This window comes from Juglans microcarpa x Juglans regia, chromosome 4S, assembly GCF_004785595.1.
Source record: "Juglans microcarpa x Juglans regia isolate MS1-56 chromosome 4S, Jm3101_v1.0, whole genome shotgun sequence".
Lineage (NCBI taxonomy): Eukaryota > Viridiplantae > Streptophyta > Magnoliopsida > Fagales > Juglandaceae > Juglans > Juglans microcarpa x Juglans regia.
The window spans coordinates 215804-233418 of NC_054601.1; the positions used below are offsets into that span (position 1 = coordinate 215804).

General features: G+C 37.6%; 2 protein-coding genes and 1 long non-coding RNA gene across 3 annotated transcripts; 2 read left to right on the forward strand and 1 right to left on the reverse strand.

The window, feature by feature from the left end:
• Positions 1 to 1851: 1851 nt before the first annotated feature.
• On the reverse strand, positions 1852 to 13838 carry LOC121262336. The gene is made up of 4 exons (XR_005940086.1): positions 13706 to 13838; positions 3251 to 3259; positions 2082 to 2083; positions 1852 to 1874 (listed from the first exon to the last, which is right to left on the reverse strand). It is a non-coding gene; the product is annotated as an uncharacterized LOC121262336 (long non-coding RNA).
• Positions 5969 to 12804, forward strand: LOC121262335 (cytochrome c oxidase subunit 6b-2). Its single transcript, XM_041164771.1, has 5 exons — positions 5969 to 6037; positions 6166 to 6242; positions 7721 to 7809; positions 7909 to 7990; positions 12452 to 12804. The coding sequence occupies exons 2-5, from the start codon at positions 6234 to 6236 to the stop codon at positions 12503 to 12505; spliced, it is 234 nt and encodes a 77-aa protein (XP_041020705.1). The 5' UTR covers positions 5969 to 6037; positions 6166 to 6233; the 3' UTR covers positions 12506 to 12804.
• On the forward strand, positions 13770 to 16897 carry LOC121262333 (tetraspanin-8-like). Its single transcript, XM_041164770.1, has 2 exons — positions 13770 to 14276; positions 16423 to 16897. Exons 1-2 carry the CDS (start codon positions 13770 to 13772, stop codon positions 16723 to 16725), a joined length of 810 nt encoding a protein of 269 aa, XP_041020704.1. The 3' UTR covers positions 16726 to 16897.
• The last annotated feature ends 718 nt before the right edge of the window (positions 16898 to 17615 follow it).

The following is a 17615-nucleotide window of genomic DNA, read 5'->3' on the forward strand; positions in this document are numbered from 1 at the left end:
CAATTCTTAATTTTTTTATTTAATAATTAAAACTTTATCAAACTTCAAAACAAAATACAAAATACAATTAAAAAATTATATTCTAACAATATTTTAACTTTATAATATTTTTATTTTATTTGTTCTCTATTTTTTAAAATTCTATAAAACATCTTAATTCCAACTATTTAATTACTATTAACATATTTCTAATTTCCTTTTATTCTGCAATTGAACGGAAAAATTTATTGTCATGGTCACGAAACATCTCATCCTTCTATTTTTTTTTTTTTTTTTTTTTCTAATATTGTATGGTAAACACCATCGTCTTCAAAATTCTATTCCATTTGATTCTTGATCGACCACCCCCAATCATTTTCCATTGTACACGATGTTTCACGTTCAAGCTAAGGTGTTTAATGTTTCTACTTAAAAAAGTTAAAATCATGGTGAAACGAACTAAAGGATGCTGGACTAAACTCTGACCATTACTAGAGCTCTCTTGACTTTGTGCTACACATGGTTCCGTAGTAACTTCTAGTTAAGGATAATTATGTATTCATATAAACATAGTTAGTTACTTAAATATTGTAACAAAATCACTGAAACAGGAGAGAAATGGAAATGGAAGAGATGGCTCATTTTGAGGGGAGCGCCTCTAGAGAAAAATAGGCCAAAGAAAAATTAGGGTTTTTTTATATTAGATTTTAAATGTCATTACAGATAGTTCCTTGTAAACATATACTACTGCTTTGTTTTTACTAGGCCTTGGGCCGAGCCCATTACATCATAAAGTAAATAAAAAAAAAATCATAAAAATACCCAAGTCTGGCTATTACGAGCTCAATCCCATACAAGACCCACTTCACTTAATAAAAGACTCAATAGACTCCACTTAATAAAAGACTAAAGACCCAACAGATGGCCCACGGTCTTCTTAGACTAAAAACATAGAAAGTAAACTAAAGGCATAGACGATTGAACACGTTGACTCAAGTGAATTCCCTCCATGCGTGAGAAGCTTCTGGCCTTCCTCCCTGATTCCCATTTCCCTTTCATGCCATCGTGCAAACCCTAGATCGCATTCCTTCACAGTCCACGTCCAAGCTTGTTACACTGTCCCTCCTTTTAAAACACCTTGCCCACAAGGTGGGAAAATATACTATTCAGCCTTGAGTATGGTTCCCACGGTTCTTCTTCTTTCGAATGCCCCTGCCACTTCACCAATAATTCCACTCGAGCTTGGTTGCCAGCCTTTACCATTCGACGATTCAATACCGTTTTGGGCTCAGGGCGAAGGATTCCATGGTCATTGACGGGAGGTAGCACTAGCATGACGGTAACATTCTCTCCCACCCTCTTCTTTAACTACGAAATGTAGAATGTAAGATGGATCCAAGATATACGATAAGCCACTTTTCCTATTTTTTGTAAAACTTGGAAGGGTCCAAAAAACCTAGGGGATAGTCTGAGGCTTCTGCGATGCATCACTGAACTTTGTCTGTAAGGTTGTAAGTTTAGGAAGATCCAATCACCAATTTCCAACGATTGTTCCTTTCGATTTAGATATGCATATCTCTTCATCTAATTCTATGCTTTCTGTAAGTTTTCTTTCAACAACTTGGATATTTGATCACGGGTTTTCAAATTGCTTTCCACTGCTTCCAACCTTGTTGTGCCTGGTATGTAATTTGAAATTCTTGGAGGTTGGTATCCATAGAGTGGTTCTAATGGTGTGAACCCAGTAGATAGATGTGTAGTTGTGTTGTACCACCATTCTGCTAGTGGTAACCATAGGACCCAGTCACTTGGACGATCCCCACTAAAACACCTTAAGTAGTTTTCAAGGGGTCTATTCACAGCCTCTGATTGGCCATCCGTTTGAGGGTGATAGGCTGTGCTTAGGGACATTTGTACCCCCTGTAGAGCAAAAAATCCTGCCAAAAGTCACTTGTAAATGTGATGTCCCTGTTTAAGATAACAGATAGAGGCAGCCCATGCAATTTGAAAAGATGTTTGAGAAAGAGTTCCGCTATGTCTTTGGCATTATATGAGTGTTTAAGGGCAACAAAGTGGCTGAATTTGGTAAGTCTGTCCACCACCACTCAAATACTATTAAACCCCCTCGACCCGGGTAAGCTCCCAATGAAATCCATTGTGATGTGAGTCCATAGTTGCGAGGATGTAGGAAGGGGTTGTAACAGTCTACTGGGCTTAATGTTGTCTATCTTAACTCGTCGGCACATGTCACAACTTCGTATGAATCCCCTCAAGTCCTTCTTTAATCTAGGCCAATAGAAGTCCTTCTTAGCTCACTGTAGTGACTTATCATACCCTGAGTGCCTCCCCACGGCTGCTGTGGATGAGCTCTAAGACCTTGGTCTTGAATTCCCCATCATTAAGGATGTATAATCTGCCCTTATATAGAAGCAGTTCATTCCTCATGGTATAATCTGAACTTAGTGTTCCTTCTTTGAACATCTTGATCACCCTTTGTAAATTATCATCCTTTGTTTATGTAGCTTTCAAATCATCTACCCATTATATCAATGAGAATGAAATCAGCATTAGTGTCCCCTCTTCTTTCCTTGATAGAGCATCCGCCACCTAATTCTCGGACCCCTTTTTATATTCTATGACAAAGTCATACCCAAACAACTTAGAGACCCATTTCTTCTACATCGGAGTCCCAATCTTTTGGTTTAGTAAATGTTTTAAACTTTGCTGGTCAGTTTTAACCACAAAGACTTGCCCCAAAAGGTAAAGTCTCCATTTGTTGATGGTTGAAACCAGTGCATGCAGTTCCTTCTCGTAGGTGGGTAGAGTTAGTGACTTCCCCTTCAATGTTTGGCTGTAGAATGCTATGGGTCTGCCCTGTTGCATTAATACAACCCCAATAGCGTGTCACGATGCATCACACTCAATGGTGAAAGGCATAGAGAAGTTTGAGAGAGCTAACACTGGGGATTGAGTTACCACCTCTTTCAAATGGTGAAAAGCCACCTTAGCCTCCTCACTCCACACAAAATTATCCTTCTTTAACATTCTGGTCAAGGGAGCTACTATCCCTCCATAGCCTCTAATAAACTTGCGGTAGTACCCTGTTAGGCCCAGAAATCCCTGTAAGGCTTTTAAGGAACTTGGAAGTGGTCATTCTTTCATTGCCCGAAGCTTTTTAAGATCTACCCGAACTCCTCCAGCTGAGATTAAATGTCCCAAATAGGCTATTTCATTGCATCCAAAATAACATTTGGACTGTTTTTCATGTAACATGTGCTGCCTTATAATCTGTAGGGCCTTCTGCAAATGAATTTCATGCTCCCTAACTGTTTTACTGTAAATCAAAATGTCGTCAAAGAAAACTAAAATGAACTTTCTCAAGTGAGGGCAAAATACCTCATTCATTAGGTTTTGGAATTTGAAGGGGATATTAGTTAATCCAAACGGCATCACTAGGAACTCGTGGTGTCCCTTATGAGTCTTAAATGTTGTCTTGGGTACATCTTCTGGTTTAACTCAAATTTGATGGTAACCGGATCTCAAATCCAGCTTAAAAAATATAGTAGCCCCATACAACTCATCCGTCAATTATTCCACCACGGGTATGAGGAACTTGTCTTTAATGGTGACATTACTTAGTCCCTTATAATTCACATATAGCCTCTAAGTCCCATCCGCCTTTCTAACCAACAACATGAGGGATGAGTACGGGCTTTGACTCTGTATGACTCCCGATGATAGGAGCTTCTGCACAATTCTCTATATCTCATCCTTTTGGCAGTAGGGGTACCGGTAAGGACTCATGGATATGGGCCTAGTGCTTGGAAATAGGTTAATTGCGTGGTCATGGTTCCTTTGTGGGGGCAGCCCTTGGAGCTCAGAAAAGATATCCATGTATTGTTATAAAAGGGGTTGTAAGAGTAAAGATGCATCAATTCCAGCTTTGTGCTCATAGTTTGGTTCCCCTTGCAGCATTTGTAGGATGATTTCCTTCTTTTTCATCCCATTGAATTTGTTTACTGAACTTTCTTCAATTAATTGGGCAGCATCAAGGCCTCTAATTTCTACAGTTTTTTTTCCATAAAAAAATCTCATTGAGAGTTCATCAAAGTTCCACAAAATGGACCCCAAATCCCTTAGCTATTGTACTCTTAGTACCATATCACAACCTATTAGGACTAGGACCCACAAATCCACAGTAAATACTGTCCCTTGAATTTTCAGCTTGACCCCGCAACAACTCCCTTCATTAGGAATCACTTCTCCATTGGTTACTCTTACGTTCACTTGGCCAGCTTGGTTAAGGGGTAGTTGAGCCTTACTACTAACAGCTGGATCCAAAAAGTTATGAGTTGAACTTGAATCAATCAAAATGGTTACCTAAAGTGTCCCAAGTTTTCCTTTGACCCTCATGGTTTTGGGGTTGAGAGAAACAATTAAGGCATGCAATGAAATTTCAGGATTTTGTAGTGGTTGTATTGCTTCAGTAACTACTGCTTCTTCTTCTTTCTCTCTTAACTCTTCTCCTTGCTCCTCCCAGCCACCATTTTCCAGCATCACCTCTTCATGTAGATATAGTTTTGGGCTTTAACATCTATGCTCAGAAACCCATTTAGTATCACAATATAGCACATGCCTTTGTCCCTCATCTCCTTCATTTGGACTTGGCTAATTTTCTAGATGGGTTTGGATTAGGGTTTTTTGGTTTGTCAAACATGTTTGTGTTTGGGTTTTTTAGTATTCCAGGGTCTGGAGAGTATGATAAATTGTTTCTATAGCTTCTCTTAGATAGGTTGAAGTTTTATTCCTGTATTTTTGCTAAGCTATAGGCAGATATGAGGTTGTTTGGGTTAAACATTCTAACAGACAGCCTGATCTCATCCCGTAGCCCACTCAAAAAATAGCTTAGTTTGTAATTATCCAACAATCCCCTTAATCTGTTAGACAAGGTTTCAAACCTTGCTTTATACTCCTCCACAGTACTAGTTTGTCTCAGTCTAGTAAGAGCCTCCATGGGGTCATCGTATGCATTGGGACCGAACCTTACCAGTAAGGCTTTAATAAAAGAATCACAATCATGGATTTGTCCATTTTCTTCTAAATCTTGGAACCAAATGAGGGCTTGACCCTCCATGTAGAAAGAGGCTAGCCTCAATCTGTGCTGAGGTAAGTGTTGTGAAAATTAAAAAACTGATGGACTTTGTATATCCAACCTGCAGGGTCCTCACATGAAAAACTGGAAAGTCCAATCTTACGGTCTTTGTGTGTACCTCACCCATTCCATGTTGCTGATGGACTCAAGTAAAGTCCCTCCACGTGTGAGAAGCTTCTGACCTTCCTCCCCGATTCCCATTTTCCTTTCATGCCACTGTGCAAATCGTAGATCGCATTTCTTCACAGCCCACGTCCAAACTTGTTACAAATATTTTTTCTTTAATATATTTAATTATTTCTCCTTATCAATACACGACTAGTATATTTATTTTTTGTATTTTACTACATACAATCACTTTTATGTATTCATTGCGCACTCTATTAATGTGATTGACCAAAGTAATTATTTTATATTAAAAAAATGATGCAACAAATTATATTAGTAGAGTGCGTAAAGAATACATATAAATGATTGCATATAAAAATTTTGTACAAACAAACTCTCTGCATATAGTCATCTCTTCATTGTTTTTTGTATTATCCGTGTTTCAAGCCTGGTTTTAACTATAGAAAACAATTTGAAGAGATTTCCGTTCTTGCTATCATTTAAGAAGGAAACTACCCACTCAAAATTTTACGTGGGAAAAAGAAAATGAGAAAAAATAATTATTTTATTTTATTATTTAAATAAAATAATTAATAAAATTTTAAAATTTATCTTTTAAATTAAATTATACCACCAATCATTTTATTATACGTGTTTTACGGCTTAAAAATTTTTCTAAAATATTTAACGAAGTATTTAAGCATCGACTCGCAAATAGGTAAAAAAAAAAAAAAAACCGATGGCGTGGCATATCATTGTTCACTGGACGAACCGGAGAGACGCTTCGAGCCATTCTTATATGGAAAATGATAAGACATAATATTTTGTACAACAATGAGTGATATTTTTATAAAATATATTATAAAAATAATATAATTTTACAAAAATATTTTCTTTTATAATATTGTTATACATTACTCTTCTTGTATTCCAACTTCCCAATCAGAACCCGGCATCATTTCTTTTCGCGTGCTCTCATCTGATCCGACCAGTCATGGCAGAGGTAAGCTTCGATTCGCTCTTCTCCAATTAGGAGTTATTAAATCGATTGGGAGCCTCCGTATGTCGAGTTCTACACGGATACGTCTGTTTCTGTCCGTATGCCTGATTATCGAGAAACCGCGAGAAAACTAAGTAAAAGAATTTGTTTTTTGTGATTTCAAAGTCTGAAACTTTTTCTGTTGATCCTGATTGAGATACTAATTTCACATAAGTGGTTTTTTCGAATCCTTGCTTTGTTTGCTTATTCAGATTTCTTTTATATTTTGGTATTGATCCGTTATTGTTACTGTTTCTTTAAAAATTATTCCTTTGACGAGGATTTTGTGCCTGTTAAGTTTATTAGGAACTGGGCCTAATTGATTTCGGCGAAGATTTTCTTAATACAATTACTGTGTCGTTTATGAGAAAACAATCCAATATGCATACTCAATGTTAATCACTGGGTGCATGCGGTTCTATGTTTTTTACCTGTTAAAAATTGAACCCTTTCTCTTCCGATAAATTTATACAAATTTTATTGAAAGGGTAGAAGGATTCAACCAAAGTACACAGGAAGTATGCCAAAGGATACACCCAACAAGCAAGAATTTGAACCCTTCTGAGATTACTCATTTTGAAAAAAGGAGATTAGATCGAATTGGTGGAAATTTTAGTTAAAGTGATTTTGATATTTCAACTAAGTTGCCGGAGCTATTAGTGGTTGTCTATAACCATAGACTTCATAGAAAATAACTAAGATTGAAATGCCTAAGCTGTTCTCAGCATTTTTTTAGTCATAGACCCACGAAAAACAAATGGGTGTGCGTATTGTATTTTTGTTTTTCTTTTTTAATGAGTAAAAAGGGTAAGATGGGGCAACCTAAGGTGGCTTCTTTACCTGGGCATGACCATAGTAGCACCCTACCCATTGGGAATTGGACAAGAGGGGCTTAAACGGCAGGAAGCTGCAAGTGTCCTCTGAAGTTGGGTTTGAGCCATAACTTAAACCCCAGCTCCACTAGGGAATTTAATTAATTCTTGGACGGCTAATTCTGATAGTCTAAGGTGAATCTATATTGGGATTCGAACTCAGGACTTGGTACATGCCACTTGGGAGTAACCCAAGGAGTATTGAACCAACCCCTTAGTGGAAGGTGTGCTTGTATCTGAAATTCACTTATAATGCATTTCTCCTGCTAGAGCTTTTATTTCCAATTGCAAGGTGCATTTTGTTCATTCATTTTATAGAAGACATCCAAATAGAAATGTGCGAGAACCTCTAGAATGTCACATGGATCAAAGGTGCTAAAGTTTATAGCTTTTTTCCACGGTCATATGCTGGTCTAAATTCTTCTTTGAATAGAATTTTTGTGACTAGAATGATAAGCTTGGGCTTTGGGGACAAGTTAATCATTGCTGTCTTACTTATTTCATATTCTTTATTTATTGAATGCTTCTGCTATTTACTCTCAGATTGACTTATCAAAAATTTACTCTCAGATCGAGCTTAAAACAGCCCCTGCCGATTTTCGATTCCCTACAACAAATCAAACAAGACACTGTTTCACACGCTACATTGAGTTTCACAGGTATATTTCACTAACTCACAAATTGGGTTCAAAGGGAATTTATTATCCAAGTTCCTTTTTCTCCCTCGTTTTCTTTTTTGAAAGCCAACTTCATTACAGGTGCTTGGCAGCAAAAGGTGAAGAGTCTGTTGATTGTGCAAAGTTTGCCAAATATTATCGTTCTCTCTGTCCTGGTGAATGGGTGAGTACCCCTGGCTTATTGTATTGACACAATTGACTGAAAATTTACTTAGTTGTACACTTGTTCTAAACATACTCACACTCTTTTGATTTGTTCTGATCTGGTTTAATAGTTTGGCTGGTTAAATAAAGGCACTGTATTCAGTTAGCAGTTAGTGTTATATTTATTATCAAACTGCAAGAGTCTAGGATTCTTGAATAGTATCATGAAACAACTTTAAACCAAACTAGCTATGCGCTTTATTCTGCCTTTGAATAGGCAATGCAATGCCTCTTTGCCATACCAACGGTGTAGTTACTTTTCAGCCCTATGCTCCTCACCTTCAGCATGCCTCTCCCGATGATATGGATTGAATCTTTTGCACTCATGTTGGAATTCAAGCATTTCCAATCAATCTTGAGTAGCAATCTCATTGTCATATTATAGTCTCATGCTAACAAATTATTTATATGTTTCGTACTATCTGAAGATACGACATTGAACCACAAGAAGCTTAGCAAACTCTCGTCCGCTGGATAAAAATATTAAACTAAAAGCCCATACAAAATGAGCACCTAGGAAAAAAGGCCATATGCAGGTAATGAAGAACCATAAGACTAAATTACCTAAGATGGCTGTGCCTATAAGAAATCGCAGAGCCAACTATTTATAGTAATGGACCTCTGTGCAAAGCTTCTTCCTGATTGTGCAAGAGAAGGTGATGGCTGTGAGGCACCTCATAAGTTCCTGGTTCAGTAATGTTGAAGTTTGAACTTAATAATTTTTTGTGGAGTAGAGTTGTGAAGAGTATGTAAGCATATAGAAATCAATGATCATTGTCAATGTTGGTCTGAATCCCCTTCATTAGGTTTCCTTCATTATTTATAGAAAAGAGTTACAACGTTTGCTAGATATTTTAGCGTAATTTTAGCTTGCCGATTTCTCTGTAACACGTTAAGTATATTTATAGTTAGCCTACTTCTTTGCTATACAATCTAAATATAGAAAGACCTAAATTATATACGTAACATCCCCCTCAAATTGATGCTGGTGGATCAAGAAGCATCAATTTGTCAACCAAGAACTGATGCTGGTGCCGAGAAAGAGTTTTAGTGAATATGTCTGCAGTTTGACGTTCAGTGGAAATGTGAGGGAGAGTAATCACATGTTTGTCAAAGGATTCATGTATGGAATGGCAATCGACTTCGATATGTTTTGTACGCTCATGGAAGAGAGGATTAACGGCGATCTGAATAGCACTGCTATTATTAGCATGAAGAGGAGTGTGATGCAGTTGAGGAAAACCAAGTTCACCTAATAACTCATGAAGCCATGTGATCTCATAGCATGCAAAAGACATAGCACGATGCTCAGACTCAGTGGAGGATTTGGAAACTCTGTCTTACTTCTTACTCTTCCAAGAAATGAGTGCATTTCCAAAAAACATGCACCAGCCAGTAACAAAGCGACGAGTATCCGCACATCCGGCCTAATAAGCATCACTATACCCCACCAATTGTAAAGAAGATTCTTTATGAAAGAACAACCCGTGTGTAGAGGTGCCCTTCAGATATCAGAGAATGCGGTGTACAACAGCTAAATGAAGATGTCGGGGAGCCTGCATAAATTGATTGACTTGTTGCATAGCAAAATAAATGTCAGGATGAGTAATCGTCAAGTAGTTCAAACTCCCAACAAGCTGTCGATACAAGGATGGATTTGATAGAAGCTCTCATTCTTCCTGACGAAGCTTAAGGTTTACCTCTAAGGGAGTAAAAACAGAGTTACCTGGTTGGAGACCACCCAATGAAATAATGTCCTACTTGTATTTGTGTTGGTGTAACAATGTACCAGTTGGAGTAAGCTGCACCTCAAGGCCAAGAAAGTACTGCAGGGGACCAAGATCTTTCATGTGAAAGGAGGCCTTGAGATGCTATTGTAATTGCTTAATTAACTCAGTATCTGAGCTAGTAATCACAATGTTATCAACATATACGAGAAGTAATACGATTCCTGCATAAGTCTTGTGAAGAAAAAGAGGAATCAAACTGACTTTGGGTAAAATGAAAATCAAGCAGGTTAGAGTGAAATTTGTCAAACCATGCACGCGGAGCCTGTTTCAGTCCATACAAGGATCGGTGTAGCCAACAAACCTTTGAGAAGGGTGTAGCAAACATACTGGGAGGTGGGGACATATAGATTTCTTCATTCAAATCCCCATGTAGAAAAACATTCTTCACCATCTGCTGGAGAGACCACCCTTGCGATGTAGCAAGTGCCAAGATAGTCCATACAGTAGTTATTTTGGCAACAATTGCAAATGTCTATTCATAATCAATATCATACTCCTGTCGCTTCCCAAGAACCATGAGACGACCTTATATCTGTTCAGTGAGCCATCAGCTCGAAACTTGACTGAGTAGACCCATTTACAACCAATAGGTTTGACATCAGAAGAACAAATTACAAGGTCTCAAGTGTGATTGTCTTGAAGAGCTTAGATTTCCTCTTGCATGGCCTGCTGCCAACATGCTTGGGTGGATGCCTGGGTATAAGAGTGAGGAACAGAAATAGTGTCGAGAGTGGCAGTAAGCGAGATGTGAGGAAAACCATACCTATCTAGTGGATGTGTAACCCGGGTGGAGTGCTGAGATATAGGAACCGCATAATTAGATGATGGATCAATGTCTGGAAGGGGTGTTGAAGAAGGGGGAAAACGCTTATACACCATAACTGGTTGAAAACGCTTAATAGAAGAAGACACGTCATCAAAAGCGGGAAGGAGAGTAATAGGAGGATCAGAAATAACTTGAGATTGAAAGAAATATTGATTTTCGAAGAAAATCACATTTCGTGAGATTCGGGATTTATTTGCATAAGCATCATAACAAACGAATCCTTTCTGAATATCTCATAAAGGCACATGTGAGAGATTGTGCAGCAAGCTTGTGACACTCAACAGGTGGCAGATGAACAAAACAAAGACACCCAAAGGTATGAAAGGATTGATACCCAGGAGATATGCCAAATAATCGAAAATAAGAAAAATCATAATCTAAAGTAGCAGTAGGCAAACGATTGATCAAATAGACAGCAGTATATAAAGCTTATACCCAGAACTTAGAAGGTACAGAAGAGTCAATCAACAAAGTACGGACAACATCTAAGAGATGACGATTCTTACGCTCAACGACTCCATTTTATTGAGGAGTATAAGGACAAGAACGCTGGGAAATGATCCCCTTTTGCTGAAAATAAGTTTGAAAAGAATGAGACATGTACTCCCCCTGAGTCGGAGCGTTAAGTTTTAATACAAGTACTGAACTGTGTCTCGACAAGCACAATAAATTTTTGAAAGACAGAAAATACATAAGCTTTAGAATGAAGAAAATATATCTAGGTGAATCGAAGATAATCATCGATAAACGTCACAAAATAACGATATTGACCATAAGAAATAACAGGACTCACACCTCAAACGTCTGTATGCACAATATCAAAATAGTTAGAAGCACGACTACCATGCGCAGGAAAAGGTAAAGTTTTACTTTTACCAAGACGACCAGTAGCACAATCAAAAGATACAAGAGAAGAAGAAAAGGAATCTTTATTGCCCAACAGACCATATTTCATAAGATGAGTCAAGACAACAGAATTAGGATGACCTAATTTCTTATGCCAGACTTCATTAGTATTGGCAGTAGCCGTACAAGCAAGAGAAACAACATTAGGAATATAATACTGTAAGGGAAATAAACGTCCTACTTTAGGCCCATTCGCGATCATCGTTCCCGACACTTGATCTTGAACAAGACAACCACCACGAGAAAAGTGAACATCACAATTATTATCTATCAAATGTCCAACAGAAATTAAATTGGTAGACAATCTAGGAGAGACAAAAACATCGGGAAAGGAAGAGCCAAAATCACAAAATTCTCACAAATAGCGATGGAAATTGCACACCAAAGATTAAGACTACAGAGACTGAAATCAGAATAAGGGGCTCTGATACCATGTCAATGTTGGTCTGAATCCCCATTCCATTAGGTCTCTTTCGTTATTTATAGAAAAGAGTTACAATGTTTGCTAGATATTTCGGCGTAATTGTAGCCTGCCAATTTCACTGTAACACGTTAAGTGTCTATATAGTTAGCCTACTTCTCTGCTATACAATCTAAATATAGAAAGACCTAAATTATATACGTAACAATCATGGGATACTTTTTTCTATTATATTTATTTCTTCTAAAGATATCATACCAAAAATGGAATAGCTAATTCAGCAGCTGGACAAAGCTTGTTTATCACAAAATTATTTTGTCCTTGGTTGTTCATCTCTAGCCTGTGATCTCTATCTTCACAGCTCTTACATCTATGTTTTCCCGTGATCTGGGTTTTTTGCCATTTACATGCGACAGAAATTTCAACAGTTTCTGCAGTTTTTCGTAACTATTTTTTCTTTTAACGGAATTGCTGCAGGTTGAGAGGTGGAACGAGCAGAGGGAGAACGGGTCTTTCCCAGGCCCTCTTTGATGTCACATCAGCACCGTAGATGGTTCTTCTGCAACATAAATGGCTCTGATTGTTTTCTTTAAGCTGCCTACAGTCTCTTTCATCTGAATCTAGTGGAATAATAAGGCACGAAATTGAGTTTTATTTGAGTTTATGGAACGGTTAATTCCTTATTCATTGCGCGTGGACAAGTTGCTCCTATTTTGTTTTTTCTTTTGTTGATCGGTAGTTGCTCCGAAACTTGGAACGGCTGTTGGCTGTCATTTTCCCATGTTCTGATGGATGAATTTGTTTGAAGCAGATATTGTTCAATCTTCACAGATAAACCCCCTTCGGCTTGGTTTGTTCTACATATAACCCAAAACTGAGCCAAACCTGTGTTGTCTTAAACATTCATGTCTAATTTATTTAATAGTCCTAACTAAACTGACGAAGAACTGAAGACGGACAAGAGTGCATTGTCACATTCACAAAAGGAAGAAAGTGGCTTTCCGAAAAAGCGAAGGAGCTCTGTGAATCCAGCATGCAGCCATGGAAAAAGATTTCCACTATAATCTCAAAATTTCAAGAGATTCTAGTGCATATGCAACACTCAAATGTATATGATAGCTATGGCTCTTTACCCTGTAAGTCACCTCTGCAATATCATCCCATTCTTCCGGATATCTTGAAAAAGAACTTCTCACATTCAAGTTATGGGAAGTTATTCTCAATCAGCTTTTAAAAATATGAGATCGAGATCCTCTCAAATTCAAGCAAAAACTTGATTGGTGGATAACGCAATATTAACGCAATGGGATGATAAATTTCAAAATCTGAAGGATAATACCACATTAAAACAGTGAGATGAGATTATAGTATTAAATCCCTTTCCAATTTGAAAAGAGATCAAATAACATTAAATGCTCGTAGGAGTTATATAGAATTCATATTATATGAAATTATGAATTTTCTATTCCTCTCTAAAATTATACCATCTAATTCAATTGAACAATCGAAGAAGATCTAACATGATTAATAATTAATTATGTTATAATCCAATTGCAATATTGTTCATTAATTATTGACCTTACTTTTAAAATAAGTGATGATTAAATAAAAATGGAAATCATTTTATAAGAACTTCAAGTCTTTGCTAATGGCCAAAATGTTATATATATAAAAAATAAAAAACTCAAAAGGGTATCTATCTCATCTATCAAAGTCCAACTAGCTTGATACTCGATAAGAATTTCCCCGCTATTCGATCGGCGTGACTCGAAAGCTCTAGCCAAAGCCACCAATCATGTTCCGCGTCAGCAACAACCTGGTGGGGATCCTCAACCTGGTCACCTTCCTTCTCTCCATCCCGATCCTCGTCGCCGGTATATGGCTGAGCAAACAGGCCGACACTGAGTGCGAGCGCTGGCTGGAGAAGCCCGTCATCGTCCTGGCCGTCTTTCTCATGCTCGTCTCCCTCGCCGGCCTCATCGGGGCCTGCTGCAAGGTCTCCTGGCTCCTCTGGTTCTACCTCCTTGTTATGTTCCTCCTCATCCTCCTCCTAACCGTCTTCACCATTTTCGCCTTCGTCGTAACCAACAAGGGCGCCGGAGAGGCCCTCTCCGAGCGAGGATACAAGGAGTACAGGCTCGGTGACTACTCTAACTGGCTCCAGGACAGGGTCAACAACAACAAAAACTGGAACAAGATTAAGAGTTGCTTGCACGACAGCAAAGTCTGTTCCAGTTTCGCGGACAAGTACCTAAACGACACCGTCCAGCAATTCTATGCCGAGCACCTCTCCTCGCTTCAGGTATCCGGCTTATTTTTCCCATTTAATTTGGGTTTTGGTTATCTTTTGTTTTGTGGCTTGGATGTGTGTTTATTCTGAGATTGGGATTTTCTTTTTTTTCTCGCTTTGCATGTCGAATATGTTTGATAGAGATCTGATTACGTGGTTGATTTGATTTTGAGATTTGTGTTTGTTTTAGATCTCAATTTTTAAGCAATTTTGTACATTTCTTCTGGAGGTCTGAAGTTTTCTTTTCTTTGTATTTTTAATATTAAATACAAGGTCTGAATAATTAGTTTGAATTGTGTTCGAGATTTTTCAGACTTTTGTTTTGTTCTACATTCTATCATTTTTGTCCAAAATGATAAAGTTAATTATTTTTTAAAAAAGATAAAGTTAATAAACCTGCTTAACTCTGTAAACAAGGGTTAGTGGATTTGTTTTTGGATACTTTTTCCATTTTTGGTCAGATTTCTGAATGCGTGTTGCCATGGGGGGTTTGAATCTTTGATGTTGTTCTGTCAATCTGCCACTACCTGTTGTGATAAGTTTTTATTTATTTATTATTATTGAAAAGCTCTGAGAGAGAGAGAGAGAGAGAGAGAGAGAGCGTTCTTTTTTAAAAGGTTGAAGCCTTTTGAGCACAGTTTTTTTTTTTTTTTTTTTTGTAAAAAAAGGGGCTATATTGCTTTCCTCGTATTTGTCTTGTTTCAATTACTTTTATGTTGACCAAGTATTGCTACTTTGTATGAGTTCCTGAATAAAGATCTGCTTGGATTCCTTCCTGAACGAGCACGCACTATTGGAGCTTATTTTGTTTTAATCAAATTCGGTGTTCAATCTTTGAATTTTGTTGATAATATTACTCTAGACAGACGATTTACATCTTCATTCTTGATTATGTGTTTGCCACTCCGTTCATGTATTTCTGCCCTTTTGGAGGCAATCCCATCCTAGGTTGGGTTAGTGATTAAGAGTTATTTGCATTAAATTTTCTGGTGCTGCCTAAAATCTTCACCTCTTCTAAAAATAATTGTACTCCGTAGAAGCCTGGGACTAATTTTATAAATTTCTGAATTTGTTTGTTTTTTGTTGATGAATTGGTTTCTTGGAAGGAAGAAGCTAACATCTGTCTTTTCTCCTTCTCCAAGCAGATCCTATAAGCGAAAGATGGATCATTTCGCTCCTATTTCTCCTTTTGGGATTATCTTAACGTTGTCCAGATCTGTGGTATCTATTGTCTATTTCACTTCTGATCAAATCAGGTCATTGAATGCATTTAGGTCCTTCGTTTCCTCAAGAAAACCCAAGATGTTTTTATGATTATCTAGGACTTTGGTGGTTTCAGTTTTCAGGCTCACTACTTGGGGCCTTTGTTGCTGTTACCTCATATTTTGCTTGACTTGGAGGGTATTCTTCAAATTTAATTATTCTTCAAATTTAATGAAATTAACCTTGTTGTCACAGGACAACGCATTTTTGAAAGGAAATTGTAAGAAACTAGTTGTAGGTTCCATGAGGCAGAAATTGAAATTAGCTTAGAATGTTACAATGAAAACCATTTTTTTTTTGTCTGTTCTGAAATCACTTTGCTTGGTACTAGTGCAACCATGTGTTACATCACATATATAATGAATTCTGGTGGGGGAACCTTGGATATTTTGGGAAGCGTGGTCAAGCTCTAAATGGTCCTATCATGATTTTATAACATTCATGGGACATTTGGATATCTTTATCCAATTGTCATTTTGGTGTTTGTGGTGTTTAAAGGAGAAGTGTTACATCCACAAAAGAATTTCACAAATTAACGTGACTTAATGTGATACGTCAAATCTACTTTACACACAAAACAATATGTCATATCACGTCAAGCCACATCAATTAGTAAGTTTACTTGTGTCTATTTGCGGATGAAGCATCTCTCATGTTTAAATATTAGGAACCAAAACAAATGCAATTATTGTAGGAGACACAAGGCCCTCAAAATAGGTGCTTCTTCTTGTTTATTATTTGGCTTAACCTCCAATTTTAACAGATAAAAATATGAGTCTTTTGTGAAAAAGTGTCGTGTGTAATTTAGACTGTAGTTTGAGTAATTTCCCGGCCTTCTATTACGTACCATTTTCACAAATTGAACATGCCTTCTCATCTGTTCACTGATTTGCAGTCTGGTTGCTGTAAGCCATCAAATGACTGTAATTTCACCTATGTGAAACCAACGGAATGGAGCAAGACCATGGGTGTTGCCTATCCTAACCCCGACTGCAATGCATGGGACAATGATCCAAAGGTTTTATGCTTCAATTGTGAGTCATGCAAGGCTGGATTGCTGGACAACATTAAAAGTAACTGGAAGAAGGTGGCTATTGTCAACATCATATTCCTTGTCTTCCTCATTGTTGTGTACTCTGTTGGATGCTGTGCGTTCAGAAACAATAGGAAGGACAATGCTTATTGGAGTCGATACTAGGCTTGATTTGGATCATATTCTGGCGTGTAGAGTGGTTAGATTGCCACCTTCCATCTTATGCATTACGTTTCACTGTCGGCACCTATATTTGTTTCTTTGTAAAGTGCTTTTGAAGACTATAATTTGTGTGTACTTAGTTTGTTGGCTATTGGTTATGACTTTTAGTTTGTTATGACTCGTGATGTCTTCTCTGTTGCTAGTTTGATCGCTCTTGGCCCTGTGCATCAGTAGTAGAAAAAGGCCTTGACTGAAACTGCTACACGATGGCGGTGGAGGTTCTGTATGAATTGAATGGTTGATTGGTTTTTTAGAAGAAAAAAACTGGGTGTAGTAGTTGCTTTAGCCTTTCCCTTCTAAAGTGCATCCGGCACAAATGCTTTGTTGTTCCTTCAGAAAGGCCTCTGGTAGTTTCATTAATCTTTGCCTAAACAATTATGGTGGCTGCTAGGAATCATGGTCCAAAACTCGAAGAGTTGTTCTGGCCTCCTCCAGATCTTGAACAGTATAGGATTATTCTGTTGCAGCAGAAAGGAAAATATTCTTGTTTAACCGTGTGCGGCACCTCATTTTCTGTAGTTAAGTTACAATCCAGATTCTTTATATTAGTTGAGATAAAGATGTTCGTAAATTTCTGTTTGTTTGTGGTCCTGATCGAATGACGTTTTCTGTGGAAATTAAAGTTTATGAAATTTGGATATTGATATTTCATCTGCCGTGTGAAGACTTTTTTAAGTTAAGCCGCTGATTGCTTTGGTCCCACATTCTTTATTACACCGTAACACGTTACTTGTGTGATGGAGAACTCGGTATTATCCCTCTTTTGAAATTTTTTTCTGCATGCAAGTGTCATGGCTCCGATGGAGACCGGTAGATGTGGCATTATTCCAGCT